Source organism: Homalodisca vitripennis, chromosome X (assembly GCF_021130785.1).
Source record: "Homalodisca vitripennis isolate AUS2020 chromosome X, UT_GWSS_2.1, whole genome shotgun sequence".
Taxonomy (NCBI): domain Eukaryota; kingdom Metazoa; phylum Arthropoda; class Insecta; order Hemiptera; family Cicadellidae; genus Homalodisca; species Homalodisca vitripennis.
In genome coordinates, this window is record NC_060215.1 from 67090138 (window position 1) to 67113608 (window position 23471).

At 33.5% G+C, this 23471-nt stretch overlaps 2 protein-coding genes across 2 annotated transcripts in view; one reads left to right on the top strand and one right to left on the bottom strand.

The window, feature by feature from the left end:
* Positions 1–16366, bottom strand: part of LOC124369115 (E3 ubiquitin-protein ligase UHRF1-like) — a 34887-nt gene extending 18521 nt beyond the window's left edge. Inside the window, exons 1-5 of the mRNA XM_046826871.1 lie at positions 15978–16366; positions 8879–9040; positions 3365–3406; positions 1602–1774; positions 1010–1347 (exon numbers count right to left, since the gene is read on the bottom strand). Of these exons, the coding sequence (XP_046682827.1) occupies positions 1010–1347; positions 1602–1774; positions 3365–3406; positions 8879–9040; positions 15978–16127 (865 nt within the window). The 5' untranslated portion in view covers positions 16128–16366. The remainder of the gene's footprint in view (positions 1–1009; positions 1348–1601; positions 1775–3364; positions 3407–8878; positions 9041–15977) is intronic.
* Positions 16367–21110: 4744 nt separating this feature from the next.
* Positions 21111–23471, top strand: part of LOC124369117 (serine/threonine-protein phosphatase alpha-2 isoform) — a 34813-nt gene continuing 32452 nt past the window's right edge. The window contains exons 1-2 of the mRNA XM_046826872.1: positions 21111–21297; positions 21429–21560. Of these exons, the coding sequence (XP_046682828.1) occupies positions 21240–21297; positions 21429–21560 (190 nt within the window). The 5' untranslated portion in view covers positions 21111–21239. The remainder of the gene's footprint in view (positions 21298–21428; positions 21561–23471) is intronic.

Here is a 23471-nt window from a genome sequence, read left to right on the forward strand (position 1 = left end):
TAATGGATATAAAAAAGAGGTAATAATGGTCCCTTGAACGAACAATTTTTCGTGGGTGGTATCACGTTTGCATACTCTATTGAAGAAAAATGCAAGATATCTAAGCAAGAAACAGAAATTCATAAACAATTTGTTGTCACAGATTTTTTCAGGCAAATGTGGTGGTTTTGTAATTTCAACTTGGTTTGTATCGGTACTTTGACTTTATCTGGAGGCTACTATTTTTAGAAGAGTTTTACTTACAGGGGACCTAAAAAAACTACATTATTAGAAATATAACATACTTTATTTGATTTAGGTAATGTGAAAATTACATGTCATTATGACATGTTTTCTGCTACCCAAAATAACCGATGTCGGTGAGGAGGCCCCTCTGTCGCTATCTATTATGTTATTAGCCTGTAAGTAGGTGAATATGTACATACATATTATAAATATAAAAAGTTAAAGAGCACACTAGTGTTCTGAGCTGTTTTGGTACTATGTTGAAGGATGTTTTTCTTTTTTCGCCGGAAGGGCAGGGTGGCGATGAAGGCAACACCGAAGCCGCAATAATGGCCAGGAGTATTTCCAATCAGTACTATCCCTCAAGAGAATACTTAAATTCAAGTTCAGATCATGTGAGCACCCTCAAAGATTATCTCTAAGTTTGGTGCTACTAGTAATATAGCCTATATTTATCACAACCTAATCTAAACCTACTTATATCACCTAATAACAAATAGCACATAGGGATAGAGTAACCTCCTTCTCGCCGACATTCCTTTTGGGAGGACTTTTAATAAATTCAACCCAAATACCATTTTATTACGGAAAATATTTTTGCATAAATAATTACAAAATAAAATTAAAATATGACTTAAAACAGCTTTATATTCTTAATAAGTGTTGTGATTTTAGCTTAAACGTTACTGATCATTTTCTTAACAATATAAGTTGCACCATAATTTATAACATAGACCAAATACAAACCCAATACACTTATGAATTTAAAAAGAATGAATCTAACCTGTCTGTCGAGCTGCAGGTTCAACACCAGTATTTGGTTTTCTGTCCACCAGAGGCTTTGTCTCTCCAAATTTCATAACTTCGTCTGTGAATAAAATTTTGCAGTTCTTAAGAGATGTTGATGGCCCAATAAACACTTCTGCAGTAAGGCTTTTCCTCTGGCCTGACTTGACTTTAGAGACAACACAGTCATACCAATAACCCCTTTTAGTTGGGTCTTCTATGTTATAATTCGCAAGGACTTTGTCCCCTACTTTTATATCTTCAAATGGTATCTTTTCTTGGGCTCGTGGTCTTACATCCAAAAGCCTTACTTTAATAGTGCATGATATGTCACCCCTAAAACAAAATGAAAATGAACAACTCAGATTGAACATGCTTATAATACCAAGTTGTACAACATGAAAAAAAAATATTGATTTATACATTCACTGCATTTCGTTACTAAGGAATTCCAATATACATTATGTAAATGTTATACCTAAATGCCTTTCACATTGGAAGCAAATAAATGAGCCTGATTATAAGAAAAATTAATACTAAATATATTTTAAATAGAAAGTTGTTTTAAATATATCTTGAAAAATACTCACTCTTCTATGAATGCAACCTCATAAAAATATCCATCATGTGGCCATCCAGAGGTTTCATCACTTTTGAATGTTTCTTTATTTTCTTCATAATTTTTATCTTTATAAATCTTGTGAATTTGTCCTTCAAACCAAGCACCATAAGTTGAGTCACGGCCATCTACATACTCTCCTACCTGTAAATAAATTAATTTGACTAACAGTTTGTTACTAACCTCTCCTGAAAATGGCAGAAAAAACTCCTACTAAAAAGGCAGTCATTTCTTAGCACTAAATTAATATAGTGAGACCAAGACTAAGTTTACACTGCATATTTAAATAGGAATCACAAGGTGACACCAAAACAAACGTATCAATATTGTAAACAAATCATGTGTGTATCAAATATGCGCCTGAAATGAGATTCTATGATTCTATTTTGTTTGTCACTGTCACTTTAAAATAAAAACAAGTTTATTTTTAAATCTTGACTGTGCATTATAAATTATTTTGCTCTCCAAAAAGTAATTTTCAAATACACTATTATAAAAAAGCGGTTATTATATTTAGCTTAACTCTTAAAATCTGCTAAAAAAATTTTAAGTGTTTTTCTCTGCCTATTCTATATATTTATATTTGGACAGAGCAATTACCATTTCCTTAGTATAGTAATTTTCATCTTACAGAAACTGTTACATTTCTGTAACTGTTGAGTTTCTGTATATAAGTTAATACTCTGTTGTTTCTTCTTGATTCTGGAAATACACCATTCTAGATTTTAATACTTTTAATTATTCGCTTAGATTGACATTAGTACAATATTTCATGAAGTGTGTGTGTGTGTGTGTGTGTGTGTGTGTGTGTGTGTGTGTGTGTGTGTGAGTGTGTGTGTGCGCGCGCGACGAGCGCACCACATACTTCGCATGATTTATATTTAATAACAACAACAAATTGCAATCCGTCCACGATGTCATTCCAGCAACTCGAGCCTACGCACAGGCTTTCTACAGGCCCATGTAGGCTTATTTCCTAGGTCACTAATATTTTTTATTAATACCTAATGAGTCCAACTTCTTAAATTAAATTAACTGCTACTACTAATGAATGTACAACTAGTTATATAAATAGATTCCTTAATTATATGTTATTAACTAACTTATTTTTAAATTGTTACACTTTGTTTATGTTTTAAGGAGTTTGAATTTTAGTTTGTACACTATTTCATGTACCAAAATTGGAAATAAATACAAACCCATCCAATTTATTTGCATTTGTGTTTAAGAACATACCATACATGACAGCATTTTTCACAATGTGTACACAAATTCTAGAGTTTTTCCTTCCCTTTATTTTTTAATAGAACTCTACAAACAGTGTGACCAAACAGAACAAATATTTTGTCCCTGTGACACTATAGGGGTTAAAATCAAGGTAAGGAAACAGTTTTTGGCTATTTTGAATTTATAAAAATAATTATTTAACAAACTCTCACTTTTATTTAAATGGATAAAAACTGTACTCAACAATATTGATTTTATTATTCAACCTTAAATTGAATATTTTAATGATTGTAAACCAGTTAACATTTAACTATATTGTATTCAATTATTAGTGTTTGTAACTATTTTATAGTTTTCTCTATTGCTTGAATCTCTAGAGTTGTTTATATTCTATTGCATTTAATTGCTGTGCTTTTTGATGGACCATATGGATTTATTTAATGAAAGATTGATTTATTGTTCTTTATATAATATTGCATCAGTTAACTTATTCCAGAAGTTCCTTACCTTAAAGTAATCACTGCTTTCAACTGCCTCACCAAGGAAATCCTGGAAATCAACAGTTGTAGATTAGTGATTCTAAGACATTGAGAAATTGTATGCCAGCACCATTTGTGCTTGCTTGTTCATATATTGTTTGTTTGAAGTTCGTTATTGATTATGTAAGATTAAAACGTATTACATAAAGGTTATGAATATTTGCCAATTTTATGTATTCAAAGAACTGAAACACAGTGTTTTAAATTGTTTAAATAATCAATAACAATATCTAATATCTGTACATCCTTGTATTAATGTTGTTTTAACTTACATAAGTGCTACTTTATAATAAAATAATATTCATTTTTAGAAAGCCAGAAGTATAATGTACAATAACATAATTAAATATTGTAATAGTTTATTGAAGGCCTATTATACTTAAAAAAACTTTACATGCATGTTCAATATTCATTAACTACCACAATATATATATATATATATATATATATATATATATATATATATATATATATATATATATTCAATATTCAAGCGGAGGTCACAGCTATTATGGAATGTGCTCGTGAGAATCTTTACGAGACGATTAATATTTTCACGGACAGTCAGGCAGCGCTGATGGCGCTGGACTCTTGCGTGATCAAATCCAAACTGGTTTGGGATTGCTATCAGGCTGTTTCCTCCCTTGCCAGAATCAACAATGTGACTGCTTGTTGGGTTCCTGGTCATGAGGGGATTCTTGGGAACGAAAGAGCTGATGCCCTGGCCAACCGGGGTTCAGCGACAATTATGACGGGCCCTCAACCGTTCTGCGGTGTTCCAAGGTGTGAATCCTCTAGGGTTGTCTCAAAATGGATTGGCGCGGAGGTGGAGGTTGCATCCGGGCTTGAGAATGAGTAGAATGGTATTACAGTCACCTTGTGGGCCTCTTGGTGTGTTTCCGGGGTGCGCAAAAAGCCCTTGAGGCTTAAGTGCATGGCAGTAGGCCGCCCCAAGGGGAAAAAAATGCGCATGATTTTATTTTGACGTGACTATTAATCACAGCTCACTCAGACCGGCCAGATAATGTGGAGGGTGTTTTGCCTTTCCGAACGTGCCCGGTCTTAGTTCACTTCAAATAGTAGGGACAGTAAGATACGCTATTAATTTTGTGGGCAAAATGCAATGGAAACTTAAAAATGCTTGAAGAGGAATTTCTGACACCCTAAACTTGTCAAACATTTGCGGTACATGGGATAGTGATGGAGGATTTGCAAATACGAAAGGTCTGTGCGAGGCTTGTGCCAAAGGTGTTGACGGAGGCACAGAACAATGTTCGAGTTTCACACAGTGAAGAAGTGTTGGAATTGATTAGAAATTATCCAGGCTTTTTAAACTCTACTGCAACTGGTAACGAATCTTGGATGTTCGAGTACGATCCAGAATCTAAAAAGGAGAGTCTCTTCTCCCAAACACAAAAAAGCGCACATAAAAATATTTCGCATCAAAACAAAGCTGTTTTGAATGTTGAGTTTAGCTACAGTTCACCTTTCTATTATAGCTGCGTCTGGTATCTGATGCTGTCTCATACCTAACTCCTGGAATCTGGAGTCATGCTTTTCTGAAGAGATCCAAAAAGAGTCGGCATTGAAGAAGCTCAAGCTCAACATGGTAATTGACATGTTAGGTTGGTACCTTTACATCATTTCGACATCAGAGACACGTATTAATAAGTGAAGTGGCAGTCTCATCAGGTGCACAATTGAGTGCACTATATTGTTTCTGACACTATCTCTAAGCATGGTGGAGCAACCAAGTTTTCTATAATTAACGTAACTATGGTAGGAATGGTTGATTCAATTTGAATTCAAATCCAAGACAGCATCAGATACCAGATATTGCAATAAAAAAGAAGGTTAACTGGAGCTAAACTCAACATTCAAATTAGATCGACCCTTCCTTGGTAGCTACGTTAAATGCTGTCTTCTTTGACGTCCGAAGAATAGTTCATTTTGAGTTTGTACAGCAAGGACAAACTGTCAACACAGACTTTTCACTTGGAGGTGCTCAAGAGACTGAAATGCCAGGTCGCGCGCGTCAGGCTTGGTATAGCCACACAGCCTTTTTCATTACCAACTACCTGACCCAGAACAAAACCCCCTTCGTGCACCAGCCTCCTTACAGCACTGACATTGTGTTTCAGGGTTGCTACAGGAGTCCAATAATGAAATTCCCTGACTTTTCCCTGATTTCCAGACCAAATTTTTCATTTTTCCCTGACTTTTTTCAACGCAATCCCCAGGGTTTTTGGCAATTAATGGGTGGAAAAAAGCGATGTTGAGGCTAACAGGGTGGCAAATATAAAAAAGCAAAAAATAAAGTGAACACAGTTTAATACATACAAAAGATTGACTTAAATGATCTTTTACAACACAGAAGTAAAATACTTTAGAACACTGCACCATAAGTAATTAGTAGCACATAGAAATTACAGAGCTAAAGAAGGTACATAACTTAAACATCAACTTTTAAAATCACAAAATTGTCAGGTAAGTAAAAGCATGTATTTGCTTTACTGCAGGAACTTTTAAATTAACTTAACATACTAAAAGCACCTTTCACAGTTACATAACTGTTAGTACGATTTTAAAACTATAAAAAATTAAAATTATTGTCAAATATTGTCAATTGCTACTCAAGTTTGGACATAAGAGACGTAATTTCGTCATCTACACTAGTTTTCTCAGAAAGAACTTTTGCTCTCTTTGCCTTTAAATCTGCAATTTGTTGCAAAATAGTTCGCTTTCTAGAGGCTTCGGATGCTTTCTCTGCATTCTGCCTTTTTTGTTCTTCTAGAACTTCACCATACTCTACCCGAGCCCTCCTGAACATCTGAATCATTTTTGGTTCAACAACAACATTATCAATTCCACCGCAAGATTTTATGCCATCATATACTCTACGTTGTGCAATGAGCGAGCGTGGTAACTGATTTTCTACTATTAATTCTTTGTTTACAGAAAAACATCTCTCTACAAATGCCTGCCCGTGACTCAATATTAGGACTTTCTGTATGAAGGAGTACAGGTTGGAGTAAGCATCTTTCCCCTCCAGAAGTGATCAATGCACTGGTCACTTCTGCGGTACGACTTACACAATGTTATTACATCAGATTTATTTGTAAGAGTTCTGCAGGCTTGGACTCGGCGCGGCGGCAGTAAGTTTATTTGTGTAAAGGGATTTTATATTTTTCCCTGACCAATGTCGAAATTCCCTGACTTTTCCCTGACTTGAGACCGTATTCCCTGACTTTTCCCTGATTTCCAGTCCAGTTTTTTTCCCCTGATTTCCCTGACCTGTAGCATCCCTGTGTTTTGTTCGTCTGATTGAAGAGAGACCTGAAGGGAAAGCACTGAGTCAGTGGAGAACATACAAACTCACTTTAAAAGGTTTCTGAGATGCATTCCAGTTGAGGAGTTCCAAGGTGCATTCCAGGCTTGGCAGAATAGTCTTCAGAGGTGAACTGACGTAGGAAAAAAATTTTTTGACTGTACCCAAAAATTTTAAGAACTTCATATTATGAGTCTCTAGTTTAGTTGTGTTTAAACTGTTGCTTTATATGGCTACTTCAAACAACTTAACATATCAAAACATCCAGTAATATAACAGGTACAAACAATATTGTAACCAAACAATATTAATTAGCAACATTAGCTCTTGGACCAAAATTATGGAATGCACTGCCAAATAGTTATGATAACTGCCATTTGGTATACTCAAATGACAAATTGGTTTTTCCTCTTGGAACACCCTTTTTATGAAGTGGATTAATAAAACAATTATTTTAATCTAGGAAAATTCTTTTATTGGTGTTATAAAGGGGTTTTATTTAATTTATTTTTTGTTTAATTAATTTTTTTATTTATTTAACGTATTGTTTCTTTTAGAAGCTTGAATGAACTGGAGGATTGCATTGCTCTAACATTGAATTGTACAATAAAGTGTTTTCAATGTGACAATATATGACAAATTGCCGTGTAATCTTTACCAGTAATAAATGAGTATCACTGAGGAAACTATTTTGAAGAATTTTAATCATTTGTACCAATTGTATGAATAAATCTATTTTACTTAGCAAATATTTTCAGCATGGACTCTGTATATTCAAGATACGAGGTCTGTCCAAAAGTATCCCACCGCCAACCAGTAGGCGGCCCGCGGCGTAACTGACCGGCTCGAACCGGTTATTGGAGGGGAGGGGCGAGCCTACTCTTTCCCATATTAGGCATTGAATACGATCCAGTCACTCAGTGCGTCACAGCGCTCTGTTCCGTACAGTACTGCTGTGTGTGTGTGTCGCATTTCAATATGACTGAACGCATTTGCATTAAATTTTAGCAAAAACTTGGCCATTCAGCATCAGAGACGATTACTATGATACGGAAAGTTTATGATGACGTGTCTATGGGCGATACACAAATAAAAGTGGTTTAGGCGGTTTAAAAATGGCCGCATATCAGTGGAGAGTGGTGACCGATCTGGCAGGCCTTCAACGGCCAGAAACACTGAAAATATTAAATGTGTTCGTGCAGCAATTAATGAAAACTGTCGATTGACTGTCCGAGAGCTGGAAGAAGATTTAGTAATACCAAAATCGTCAGTTTGTAACATTTTACATGAAGATTTTAAAATGAACCGTGTTTCCGCAAAATTTGTTCCTCGGCTGCTGACAGAAGACCAAAACAACTGTCGACTTGAAATCGCACAGGACAATCTGGATTTGATAAAAAGTGACACAGGGCTATTTAAAAAAGTTATTACTGGTGATGAGTCATGGGTTTATGGCTACGACCCTGAAACAAAGGCTCAAACTTCACAGTGGAAAACTCGCGAAGAGCAACGGCCAAAAAAAGCAAGACAAAGTCAAAGCAATGTCAAGACAATGCTGACAGTTTTTTTTTTTTTTTTTTTTAACCAGGGCAGGGCAGCGTTGTTCATCACGAATATGCTCCAAGAGGCCAGACAGTGAATAGGGAGTATTATCTTGAGGTCCTAAGGCGGCTATGAAAATGCTGTGCGAAGGAAACAACCTGAACTGTGGACAAGCCGTGACTGGATCCTGCACCACGAGAACGCGCCAGCTCATTCCTCAAATCTTATTCAGCGTTTTTTGGTCAAACACGACATCAACCAACTACGACAACCTCCTTAGAGTCCTGACATAGCTCCTTGTGACTTCTGGCTATTTCCGAAATTAAAAATTTCTTTGAAAGGAAAAAGATTTGACGATGTTGAACAAATAAAACAAAATGCAACGAAGGACCTGTTAGCCATTCCGCAAAATGAATTTAAGGAGTGTTTCCGGAAGTGGGAGGAACGTTGGAATAAGTTAGTGGCTTGTGGAGGTACTTTGAAGGGGACCAGATTGCCGATGCCGCCGAGTAACGTCAGTTCATGCCAGACGTCAAGGTTGGATACTTTTTGGACACACCTCGTACAATAACATCAGAAAGTTAAGATATCTGGAATAAAATGTTGACATACATCAAAGGGTGATTTTACTGCTGTGGAGATCTCATTACTTGGTCCTGCTTTTGAATCGGCTTTTTCCTGGTTTTCAGTAACAATAACTGAAGCTTTTTCCATAACCTGCACCACATCACCTACATTGATATTGTAATCAAAAAGGGTGTATTCATCTTCCAGCTGTAACAAAAACATTTCATTGATATTTAGATGTTGCCTGTTGCTGAAAATGCATCTATTAATACTTACAGAACCAAATGCAATGTAAAATATTACACAACATTAAACACTACATAAAAATATGTTCCATATAAACGAACTTTAAAAGTAAGGGTTAGGTGGCCATAAATCAAAGGAACAATTTCAAATTCATATCATAATAAAATTTGTGGTGGAAAGGTTGAGTTATAAAGTCAAGAAAAGAAAAAGTTTGTGGCTAATTAAATTAGAAATTAGGATAGCTGTATGTCGGAACCTGTTTCCAAATCATTATTTGGTCTACCAAATGTAGCTTACAGTAATTACTAAAGTGAAAGATTAGTATTATAAAGAACAAATTCATGGCAAAGGTTCTACATTTAGTATATTACTGTACAGTATTAGTTTTCTCTGGAATCATCAAAACAATGAAATGGACAGCAATCCACTTATTATGATTTTAAGCCAAAATATTGTGTTACATAGGTACATATTAGAAAAAAAACTTCATGGTAACTGAAAAAATGTTTTCAAAGAATCTGTATTAGGCCTATTGAGAATCGAACTATGGAGACCCATTCATCTACTATTTTACATGTTACTTTTTGAGAGCATTTAAAGAACCAGCAAGTTGACTTCCCTTACTGAAACTAAATCCATTACATTATTTCTAAATTAAAAAGTAAAGTATGTCTTATTACACCAGGCGTATTTGTAATTAGGATATATGTTAGATCCAATACTAAATAAGCTACACAGGCTTCAAGATTTGTTAATTGAACCCTCAATTTAAATCTAAGTAGGCACTCTTGTCTAAGGACGAGTATATAAGTTAGAAGCACGCTTGGGAAAATAAACTGGTGCCGCACGCTTGTGCAAGCTTGCCTAATCAGTGTTGTGGTTATATTAGAAACAAGCAAATGCAAGTGAAATGAAGATATCGGACGATAAGGACATTGTGCTTGACAATGGCGTTTAAAAGTTTTTAGTGTTAGATACGGACACAGTTAGAGAAGAGTGGGTGAATGAATATTTTGTGAACCTAGAAGATGACGGGGAGTATGCTTATATTTTTCCATCTACTTTAGCAACCAGATAAGTTTTATGAATAGTTTAGGATGATTCCAGACACATTCTATTTCATCTGGGAAAAACTACTACAAAAATACTGAAGCATTTCAACATCAAAAAAATTTTTACAGCCTGAAGAAAAATGTAACCAACAACGTTGATAGCAAACTGTACTACTCCAAAACCAACTATCCCAAGCTTGCCGGTAAAAACAAATTTAATCATTTTGTGATCCTGAGTAGTTAAGCTTGTGCAAGCATATACTTGCGAGTGGCAAGTAATGTAACCAACACCAACAAGTCACTTGTTTTCAACACTTCCAATTTTTTTCAGGTACACTTGCACAAGCATACACCACCAGTATGCTTTCCCACGCGTGCTTCTCATGTATACATGCCCTAATGTACTGGATATACCACAGCAACAGAGGCGGGTAGTGAATGTTCAATCAAATTTTCATGGACAGCTTAGGATAAAGAATAGACAGTTTGGAACCTAGGCAAATAAAACTTGTGTATGTCTTGTATCAAGAAGCAAGGTGGTTAGCGTCTTTTCACCAAAGGTGCAGCTAAACCTTGTCCTTCAGTCTTAAAATCCTTTCCAGCGGGGACTATGCACCTTCTTATACCTCGGCGATGTCATTGATGGCTTTCCTACACTTAATTGTTATGTTCCTTAATTTTACTGTCCAAGGACTGTCTCATTGTCATATTAAAATAAAAGAGAGAAATTGAAGTTGACCCCTCTGCTTAGGATGGAGATGTGCTTGCCGATCTCATTAAAGACTATTATTTTACAATTAAAAATTGCCTTGTTTCTTTAAAGAATTTAGTATTCAATTCTTTCAAGGCCCACCTTTTTTAATCAGCCAAAACTGCTAAGGCATATTTTTATACAATTATTTATAAAATGTTCAATAATTTTTCTTTGGATAGGTGATTAAATATGCTTCTCAATTACAATAAAATAAGATTTTGAGACATTTTACACTAAAAATTTAAAGGTCAATATAGCCAGAATAACTCGTCACATAAAATAAAAACAAAGAACTGAACCGAAGCAACATCATAGATTTTATTTAAAATATCTACAAATTTTTATGTATAGGGTCGGTCGGGGTAAAATGGGTATACTGGGGTGAAACGGGTATAAACATTATTTTATATTATAAAACTTGAGTTATTGATGTTTTGGATCAGAAAAAAATACCATAAATGTATAACATCATCTTATATGATATTATACTGAAAGTGAGTTGGCTAAACTGCTGGTAGCTTCTTAAAATGAAAAAAAACATATGTTCACAGGAGTCAGTGTAACCAAGACAACCTAACTGATGACATTGTTTAAAAGTTAACCTAATCAAATAGAAGTTTCAAATTCAGGTATGTATACATTACACATATATACTTTAACTTTTAACTTGTTTAATGTTTTAAAGTTTAATAGGTTTTATGCTATTCATAATTTGTTAACATGGGGTAAAAATAGGTATAATATTTTAAAAACTGAAAACTAAACCTCACTTTTTTGTTTTAGATCATGCCACGCACATTACATAAAGAAAAAAAACCCAAAAATATGATGAAGATTCTTTGAAGGAAGCAGTAAAGGAAGTTGACAATGGAAGTCACAGTTATATGCTGCAGCAAGAAAATATAACATTCCTTATGAAACCCTTCGGCGGTGGAGTGAAAATCCTCCTAAAACTCCTGGTTCTGGAAAGGCAACAGTGCTATCAAAAGAAGAGGAGAAACTATATTGTGGAGGCTTTATTGTATGCAGCAAAATGTGGTTATCCACTAGATAGAAAAGACTTGCAATATATGGTGTGTAGCTATGTAAAATCAGTGGGTAGAAAGACGCCATTCAAGGACGATATGCCAGGGTATGACTTTTTAAGGAGGGTTTTGAAAAAAGGTGGGCACATGAACTATCAAAACGGAAACCCGAAATATTAACAAAAGCAAGGCTGAAGGACTGTCTCAGTTTGTGGTTAGATGAGTTTTTTAAAATTTATGAGCAAGTTCTTGTGGAAAATGGGTTAGAAAATCTCACCCAGAACGTATTTTCAACTTGGACGAAACTGGCCTAGGCACAGATCCCACTAAGGGTAAGGTCTTTGTCCCTAAAAGTGCAAAAGTGTCCTATTCAAGATCAGGAGGAGCTGGCAGACTGCAATACAGTGTTCTTTTTGTAGCCAGTGCATCCGGTGAACGCTACCCACCTTGTGTTGTTTTTTAAAGGACAGGGAGATTTGCAAAGTACTTGGGTTCAAGGAGGACCGCCAGGTGCACTCTATGGAGTCACACAGTCTGGCTGGATGCAAGATTTCATTTTTGAGAAATGGCTCATTAATTTTGCAAATCAGACAAAAAATCTTGAAAAACCAGTTCTTGTCTTGTTTGACGGACATGGAAGTCACTTGACCTATAAACGTAACCCGAGTGGCAAGAGACAATGACATTATTCTTCTGTGTTTGCCCCCAAATACATCCCATGCACTTCAGCCATTGGATGTTGGGGTATTTGCTCCTATGAAAAGTGCGTGGAGAGAAATTTTGAAGAACTGGTATCGTGAATCGCGGCTTAAAAATGTTGACAAGGCTGTTTTTCCAAAGTCTTCTAAGTAAACTGGTTATCGACTTCATTCAAATCTGAGCACATTATTGGTGGTTTTAAGGGCTCTGGATCTATCCTGTGAATAAGTCTGTTTTAGAAAAAAGGATTGTTTCAGTACAACCAACTAGGCCAATGGACTTACAAAGTGGAGCACAACCTAAGCAAAACTCCATCGAAACACCCAAAGACATCGCAGAGGCACCCATTGGCCGACCAGAACCCACTGGATTAAAGTTAGCTAATCCTGTACAAGATTTTACCCCGGCCCATCAAGTTCTGTAGCAGGCCTACCTGAAATTTCTCCTTCACCAATGAAGAAACTGAGAGAAGCAATTTTTAAGTACATTGTCACCTGAAACAGTCATCAAGTGTAAAAGATGCATTGAAAAATTCTAAGACAAAAAGGCGACGAGTTCAAGGAAGTTGTGGTGAAGTAATGACAACAAATGAAGTAATGGGACAGACTGAAAGAAGAAGAAGATGCCAGAAAAGAGAAAATAAAAAGTAAAAACTAATAGCCTAAACCCATTACAGCCTTAGGAAAAACAATAAAACAAGAGCCTGGATTGGTCCAAGCAAAGCCGCAAAAAAAACCTAGAGCTACTAAACGCTTATTTGATACGGCAGAAAGTGACGATGAAAGCAGCCTACCTAAAAACGTAAAACCTACTGAACCCACTGTAGGATCATGGGTAGGTATAAACTACCAAAGTGAATGTGGCACGGTTGTGAAGGAGTACAGGGGACAAATTACTGCACAAGATCTTCGCAACAAGGAGCGATATTCCGTAAGTTTTTGACAAAAATGCAAAGGTGAAGGAGAGCGTTACATTTTTTCCTGATAAAGAAGACATTGAGTGGGTTGATTTAGGACAAATTTCTAATGTTTTTTCTGTACCAGATTATAATGGAAGATTTTTCAAGTTTGTGTGAAGTGCCCCCTCTCAACGAACTGTTTCTATGTTTTAATTTTTTAAATAAATTACTTGTCTAACTGATATTTTTAGTAATAATAAATTTTTTGTGACCAAAATATTTCATTAGTTATTTTTACTGTGCCTACTTTACTCAAATACTGGGGTAAAAATTAAGTACAGCACTTGTAATTATTGTGTTTTACTATGAAAACATTACTATACCCGTTTTCCCCCAAACCATGGGGTAAAATAGGTATACTATAAAAAAAATAATTACTTTTATACTAAATAGTTTATTAACTTTTATTACATATTAAACTATTCTAAGAGGTCACAATGATAAGCTGGAACCTGTAATTATTTTGTAATTTATTTCAAGAAACTTTTTAAAAGGCCTTAAAGTTAAAAAGAGCATGTTTTTGTACCCATTTTAACCCCGACCGACCCTACACGAGATAATGGATTTATTACATGCATGGACATACATATAGCTACCAACAATGCAAAATGTAAAGTATTCTTCTAATACATACATAATGCAACGATCACACAGTATTTTTCCCAAATAAATATCAAGCTTTAACATGTAATTTCATAGTATTTGAATTGTTGGGAATGAAAATAATAAGTAAGCTGTCCGATATTTCAGACTGCAAGTCTTTTACCAAGTTTAACATAGGCCTTGGTCTTATAATAGTAAATACATTAAAATACTAATAAAATAAACAATTAAGAACTTTTAAATTTTGCATCCCAGCCTACTAACTTAAATACTAAAGTCAAGAGCTATTCCAATACTTCAGAGATTGAAGCAAAATTATTCTGAACTACACACATTTTGTAAACAAAAATTTGTATTTAGCCTATTGTTATTTATTAAAAATGCTGTGGCACACACCAGGGGATAAGTACTGGGTACTCATGGAATACTGCACCAAAAGATGTATGTATAATCGCTCCATTCTTAACATGTTGCTCAACGATAGTACCTGTTTCAATGAGTTAAAGGGCTATATTTTAATAAATGTTTTACATATAGGGGTATCTATGAAGTTGAAGACTAACCCGACAAATCACGAATTAGACGTTATTAACGTATTCTGGTCATCCTCCTGAACACAAATATACGTGGTTTAGGGAGTTAAAATGAAAAATAACATTGTTTCAGGTGGTATATTCTTAGTTAAGTTTTTAATATTTTAATGTTCTGTTTGTGTACTGTGTGTCTCGATATCTGTGTATTCAATGTTATCTGCAGCCGGGAATGATGGTGTATCTGTTATCAGAGCGCTCTGGGGCTGTGGTCCAGTGCTTCACAAGGTATTGTGTACTGTAGTTCAGATAAAGAGAGTGCTTGTCAACCATCCACTAGTTCCGACGAATCGTAGTGAATTTTGTGCGTCGTGAGTGTTGTTGTCAGGCATGTTTAGGAGTTTATGTTTTGACCGAAACGAGATTATTTCCTTTTCACGGTAAGTGTTCTCTATTACTGTCCATTTATATATTAATGTTCGGTTTTTACATGATTTATTTTAAGTTTTTTATACTTTACATAAATTTCTTTCCATAACTTCTCAATTTATATTTCTGATCAGCCCCTCTAGATTTAACTGATAGGTACTATCTTGAGGGATGTTTTTCTTCCTTTGACATCAGCATGGGGCAGTGCTGCCGCAGCTCGTGTTCATGGCCGGAGGCACTTGACGCAATCCGATAACTAATAAATTAGAAGTTCGAAATTAAGAAAAACATTGTTCATTTGGACTAAAAATTCTGCTCATTTCAGTATTGTTTTTCATTTCCAAAGATGACAGCGCATTCGATGACGTCATCACAAGTCACAAAAGGTATCTTGCTCCGCACATAAAAAGTAGTTCCATTTTTAATGTTCTACAACTTTGTTATTTATCATTTCCACCCCATGAAACCTTATATTGTTTTGTTCAGTACGATTCCAATAAGTTAATAATGTGAAACTCGTTACCGCTAGAGCCTTTACTTTCACAATTACAAAAATAGGCTATCTGAAATTTCAAACGCTGGCAAAAATTACTGATTGACAATATTTTGAATGTTGCTAAAAGAAGGATTAAAGACTAACCTAACCCAACTAGCCTGCTTTTTTTAATCATATTGTGAAATGTTACAAATTTAGGTAGAGGTTTCATTTGCTATGTTTAGATTGAAAAATCAAGTACTTTGTTTAAACCTAAGAATTATTTGTAATATAGCAAGGAAACTTTTCTAGAATTTAAATTCTTAGTATTACAAAACTTAATATTAATACAAATGAATATAAGAAATCATACCTGTTTCCCTCGAAAAAACAATCTTTGCTTATCTGGTTGTATGTTAAAATGGGATTCGATAAGTTTCTTTAACTCTGATACTTTAGTAGTTTTAGAAAGATCAAGAGTAATTTTATTCTTTGTGTCCACAGTGCGCACTTGAATATACATTTTGAAACCGTTTCTTATAGTCAACCAACTTACTGAGAATCTTTTACTCTTAGAATAACTTTATCGGTATTATGTATTATATAGTATTATGTATTATGTACTAATGCAAATGTTTTATCACACTACATTTTCACGAGTAAGAACACTTAAAACCTGAATAAATGTAAATATTTGAGGAAGATCAACTAAATAGTCCTACGTGTTCAACTGCAACGAGTGAGAACAGTGATGAGAATTGAGAAAAGGCGGGAATAGACCTTTATCACAAAAAGATTCAATGTTTTTTTTTCATCACTATACATATCCACAGTACTAGGATAATTCTTCCATGTTTGTCCCGTTTAACTTTTAAAATTACATGCAACCTCACTGTTCCCTTTTTTTAGTGCTTCCTTTTAAAAATTTGTAATTTCAGAGTGATTTTTTAAAACTAAAATAGTATTATTCATTCTAGATAATTCCTGAAGCTCTAACAATTCATTATTAATGTTGTTATTTACATTAATTATGTGCTAACTTTACTTCCTAATAATGTTCATAGATTATAATGCAGAACATTCTCCAGAATTGTGTATATGGCTGTTTGAAAGGTATTTTAGAAAGAAACCTTCACGCCAGAGGCCCATCAGTCCTACCTAATTCGAAAGGGTGTTGGCGACAGAATGAAGAAGCGTTTAATCAAAGTGAAGAAAAATCCTTTTAAAAACACGTTCCTTTACTAAAGCATCCTAATATAAATTTACATGGTTTATCCAAGTATGGTATATCAATATTTCTTGCATTTGTATTTTTGTATAACAAAGCGCTTTGTAATTCTCTAATGTTATATGAACGTCTTTTATTTTTTTAACATTGTTAATATTTTCTGTAACTAAAGCGTCAATCGTTTCATCGTGCCCAATTCCTGAATTGCTTGAAATAGTTAATATTTCTATTCATCGTACAACAACTTATTTTTTTACAATTAAGACGTAATTATTTTTACATACTGTGCATTAATATATTACTTTAATTTGATTTTTACTCTGATAAAACCATTATTCTTTGAAACCCTTGCCTTATTACTCCAATAACCACTGTATAAATCGCATTTAATGCATTTGTATAACTATATGTACATATACTAAATTTAAACTTAACTACTAATTGTAATTCTAGAATGTAGCAGGCAGGCCCAGTACCTTGAAGGCTTATAGAACCATCAACAGTATAAGCCACACATAATGTTGCTATGGTAGGAAGTGTTAATTGAAAAGATAAATTTTTATTGTTAACATTTTACATAATGCATGGCAGTCGTCAATTCACACTTAAATATAAATGTAAGGAAATAGTGTAGCTTTTATACCATAACAATCTGTTATGTTATAGAGTAGGCAATTTAAAAGAATTTGCTTAAGTGCTACCTTACAACTTTGAGGTGTTAAAGTTTTAATTTTTCAGGTAACGCATTTTACATTTTAACTCTTTGGTAGACAAAGCTTTATTGAATTGCTGAAAACATACATTTTGTTTGAGCTATATCATGTCTATTTCTTGTTATATAGATATGTATGTCACTAACTTTAGTTGTTTTTTTGCAAGTTTTCTTTTACTTTCACAAGAACTGAAGAAAACATTAAAAGACAGTAGAGTAAGCATACCTTACCTAACCAAAAATATTTTGCAGTGAGCCTACTAGTCAGCGTCGAAGATGACAAATAACTTTATTTTTGTAGCACAAATTATTTGTGAGCATAAGAACAATTCGCCCAAACTGAAGTACCACAAAAAAGGGGTTATGTACATGACCACAGTAGATGCAAAGGAACACCTCAGAGACACACTACCTCTCAATAATCTAATCATAAGAAGACCCTATTTAGAATGTTTGCGGTCAGATTGTCAATATGTGAGTGCCGTTTGAGGTTGGAATGGAGATGAAAGCCTAAGAATTTTAAGGGGCCAAACTCTATAAACTTGCAAAGTTTATATGCAAAGTTGTATGTCCTGGACCTTCTCCCCATTTAAGCTTAGCTTAAAAGCATTACCCAAGACATGTATTACACCTGACTTAGGGGTAACAAAATCTTTAGCTGTCTGAGGACTAATATCCTGAATATACTTGGCCAAGTCATCTGCAAACATAAAACACTGTACATACGGTTTCTGATGTTGCTTAGATAATTGGTGTACATTATGAACAAGGTCGAATTAAACCCTTGGTTTAACTGGAGCTAGTATAAACTGTTAGATATGAATGATAGGTTATATTGATATTTAAAAAGTATAATCGTATTATTAAATTATCAAAATTAATATTTTAAAATACTTAAACGTTACATTGCTTAATGTTTGTATTACATGTAAATTTCTCATTCAGCATTATAATATGTTTCATAAAAACAATGTAAGTAGAGATTTTAAATCTAAATATAGTTAGGACTTGCCATTGGGACCCTATAACTAACTTAAATGTGTGTGTGTGTGTGTGTGTGTGTGTGTGTGTGTGTGTGTGTGTGTGTGTGTGTGTGTGTGTGTGTGTGTGTGTGTGTGTGTGTGTGTACTTTAAATATGCTTTAATTATTTTAAAGTATATTCGTGATTTCGTGATAGTAAGGGGTTGTTTTAATATGTTAAATATTTTATAGATAAGTCTGTTCATAACCATATGTCTATCTATAGGTAATGTAATAGTATCTATCCGTAAGGTGTCAATTGCAGTTAATTTCTATGCTCCTTACCATTCCACAAACTTAACGTTGATTCTGTACTATTTCTAATTTTTTAAATACCTGTTTTACGCTATTAAAGATATGCACAATCCATGTTTCTAATTATATTATTATTCTCAGTAAATGGACTACTTTCCTTTCACAATTAATAACTTGATGTTAGTATCTGTTGTACATTGTTATATTATAGATTATGTGCATGTCATGCAGTTCAAAGAATAAGCAACATTTGACGATAAAATCACCAAACAAGATATTTTGTTTTTACATTTACAAAGAATCTGTTTAATTAGCTATAATTCAAGTCTGATCCCACTAAAATTATACAAAAACAATACATTTTAGCCCCTGCAAGGGCAAATAATAATCAAACATATAGACTGCGATGACACTGAATAATTGCGCTTCCAAGGCTGTGGAATAAATAAACTCTTTGTAGTGATATATCTAATTCAGAGCTGCTAAAACAATGGCAGCACCAAACAAGCCTGCAAATCTTCGTATAATACGGTCTGGTCCATGCTACTAAAAATCACTTTTATTCTAAAAACTATTATTGCGCTGTGTATTCATGAGACTGTTGGGACATACAATGAAATTTGGGTTTGGCCAAATAAGGCAATCCTTACTTTTAGTAACCAACGCATTTAAGAAATAAAAACTGTGATGCGATCTGAAACAACAAAGTGGAAAAGGGATGTTCAAGAGCTTGAAAAACAAGAAGACAGGTGTGAGGAGCAGGATAGTAGGGACACGCTTACTTATGTCATTGGCATGAATTAAATGTACGGAAATACTCAATAACTGTATGTTTTATATATCAAACACATGATACTTATCCAGAGTACGTTGTTACCATTTGATAGGTTGTCTTGGGTGAAAATTCGAAGTAGGAATTATTTTGTTACATAGCCTCATTTAAGTGTGTACTATAATTTTTAAGTACGAATTAGAATTTAATCGTTTACAAATATGTTACTAAAAATATTTTTTTAATCTCTTTCTCTCAAAATGTGTTCATATGTATACTTTAAAATTAAAATATCTGGAGATATTTTCTATATCTTATGAAAATGTTTCTCTAAGTAGTACAAATTAACAATATCAGTACAGGACATTCCTAATGCATCCATTTTATCGCCTAGAATTATTTCCTATTGCTATAAATTTCGATAGGCATTTGCTTATTATGGCTTTTCTTTTAATTTCTTCCTAATTCATACACATTTTCTAGGAATTACCATTGCTTTACATTTACTACATAATAATTTTTTTGAGAATGATTCTGCATATCCTTAAAATAATATTCTTTATTACTATGTGCTATTCCTATACCTGTCAGGGAGCTTTATGATGTGTCTGTTATTTTGAAAAGTATGAAAAAAAATAATGAGTTAAAACTGGTTACTAAACATTTAATCTTTAGTAAAATAAGTTTAAGCTTAAAGTCGCAGCTAACACAATGTACCTATTGCATAGAGCGATTTGACTAATTAAAAACGTTGAACATGATGTTAAAAAAAGACTTGTCTACGTTGTTTAGAAGTGTGTACGTGTTATAAAGATTTTTTATCACCAACAAAAAGAAAATTAAGAAGAAAATTAGTTGTTATACACAATCATAGTGTTAGTATATATATATATATATATATATATATATATATATATATATATATACATATATATTTGTGTAATATATATATTACAATGTAAACTTTTTGACAGTAAGATTGATGCGAGTTACTTTAAATAAATCTTTATGAAAATACAAATATCAGATAATCACTTCGTGTAGGAGAATCGAGGTGGCGGCATCGCTTTAGGCGTACGGAAGAGTTTTAGTAGATCATGTCGTTTAGCGCTATACTCACTTTAACGTGACTAGAATACCACAAGGTTTGCAGAGAAAAATATATTTCTTCATGCAAGCCTGGATTTACAATATCTGCCTCTATTTGCCGTTATTGTCAGGACCGCTCCTTACTCCTTTTATATCCTCCATCCTGATGTGTGTATTTATTTGCAGCGCTTTTGTTCCGTCTAACAACAATGACGGTTCCTTCATATGGTTATTTGCTTAACTTTTTACTTTGAACTGTCTCACTTAGAACATTTATTGTTTTAAACATTTAACCTTTCTTTAAACGCGTTGTTGTTAACAGTTGAAAGCAACGTGGAAATAACATTTTCTATAGTGTTTTTATATTTGAAATTATTTCTATTCATTCGCCTTTGAAAATGGATAGAAAAGGGCGTTTTGCCGCTTGTAGGTGACGTCAACGCTTTGGATGGTTGCCATTACGCTTGTTGGAAATTGGTGCAGATTAGGCATAAACGTGAAAATCTTTACTTACATTAAATTATACATTTATTAGTTTTACCTTATAGCTTACTAAAAATGGCAGGTGGAGATGATAAACTAAACATTGATAGTATCATCGCTAGATTGTTAGAAGGTAAACAATGCATTCCTTTTGGTTGTGAATGTTTATAATTGTGCCTAAAGTTCTTACAAATAGAGTTACATGTTTGTGTTCTTTCCTAAATTTTTATATTTTGTAAAATGTACTGTTTTCTTTCATTCTAGTTCGTGGTGCAAGGCCCGGCAAAAATGTTCAACTGACAGAAAGTGAAATCAGAGGGTTGTGTTTAAAATCAAGAGAAATTTTCCTCTCTCAGCCAATCCTACTGGAGTTGGAAGCACCATTAAAAATATGTGGTAAGTTCACTGGTATATTGCAGTTAGAAAATAGACTATTAAATATGAACTAATAAACTTAAAATTCCTCTTAGTAGGTAGTAATTTCACCAAGTAACTTTATATATCTGTGTTGGATTTAGCCTAGGCCTAATCAACCGTTTTTAATCATGTACATGCAGCTACAGCTAGTATGATATGGTTTTTTTATTCCAAACACAGTTACATGTACAAGATCATTTCATAACATAGCCTACCGATGGTATTGTTTACAGAAAGAGATATGGTTAGAGTAACAATTCTGGCATTTTTGGATTCCATCCATTTGGTGTTTTAATCGGAAAATAATGTTTCAAAGTTAATAATAGACGGAATAAAATGTAGTAATAAACAATAACTAAAAAAATTGGTTATAATTTTTGGAGGATATACTAAACAGGAAATATACAAATTAATAATATAGCCTGTTGGAATACTTTAATGAAAACCTTTTAATAGTCAATGCAAATAAATCAATAGCTGTACATTTTACTTCAAATAAAAAATTGTTCCTTGAAATTAAAATAGTTGTTGATGATTTAGTCATACCAACGTATGATTCTACACAATTTCTCTGGCTGATTATCAATAAAGTTTAAATTGGAATGGTCATATACATTTTCTTTGTTAAAAGTTATCTAAAGTAATAATTAGGCTATGATTAGTATATTAAGCTCTTAAAATAGTATATTAATGCAATTTTCTTTACTTTAAATTGGTTTATGTTATTGAAATATTGGGGAATACATTTATAAAGAACATTATCCTATTAAAAGTTTTATTAATACTAGACAGCGGTTCGTTACATTTCTGGTAGGGATAAAAATTTGTTCAACAAAAATTTCAAAAACTTCATATTGTGATGATTTCTTGTTTAGATGTGTATAAACTGTTGCTTTATATGGCAACATCAAATAACTTAACATATCAAACAACCACCAATATAACACAGTGGGTGGAAACAATATTGTAACCATAAAACTGATTTCCAAACAATAACAACATTGTCTCTTGGACCAATATTATGGAATGCACTGCCAAATAGTTTTAAGATCACTGCCATTTGGTATATTCAAGAGACAAATTTGCCATTTTCTCTTGGAACATCCATTTATGAGGTGGACAAATATTTTGGGATTACTAATGAATTAAACAATTACTGCTAATCCTAGGAAATTCTTTTATCAGTTTTGTAAAGGGGGTTTAAATTTATTTATTTATTTAATATACTGTTTCTTTTAGAAGTATGGACGAACTGGAGGGTTGCATTAATCTTAACCTTGCATTGTACAATAATGTGTTTTCAATGTGACAATGTATGATAAAATGCCATTTAATCTTTATCAATAATAAATGAGAAACATTGAGTATCATTATCATAAGAGACAAAATAGAAAGTTAAACTACCCTATGAACTAAATGCTAGTTGAGCTTAACAATAAATGTATTATTAAAACAAGTAAATACCATATATAGCATTGGGAATTCAAAATTAATCTGTAACCTTACACAATCAAGCACACAATTTCCCTCCAAGTTCTTAAAGTTTTCTTACATCCAGAGTTGTACTGATAAATACATTTTTCAGTAATTTGGTAACCTACTGTACTCTACTTTTTCCTATCTTACAAAAGGAATGTCTTAAGTTGTTTTTGTATACAGTGATGAGTGTATAGATGTTATCCATGGATGTTTTTAAATCGTTAAAAGCAAGTGTAAAAGATGTATAGGTTAGTGATGGCCTTAAATGTTGTTTTCCGAAACAGTTTACGCTTCGAAACAGCTTAATTTAACAATGTGGTGCACCAGTTAAGACCACTGGAGTATAGAATACTAGATGCAACAATGCTGTTGTCTAAGTACTGTGCTGTTTCTGTTGCACTGAAATAGATG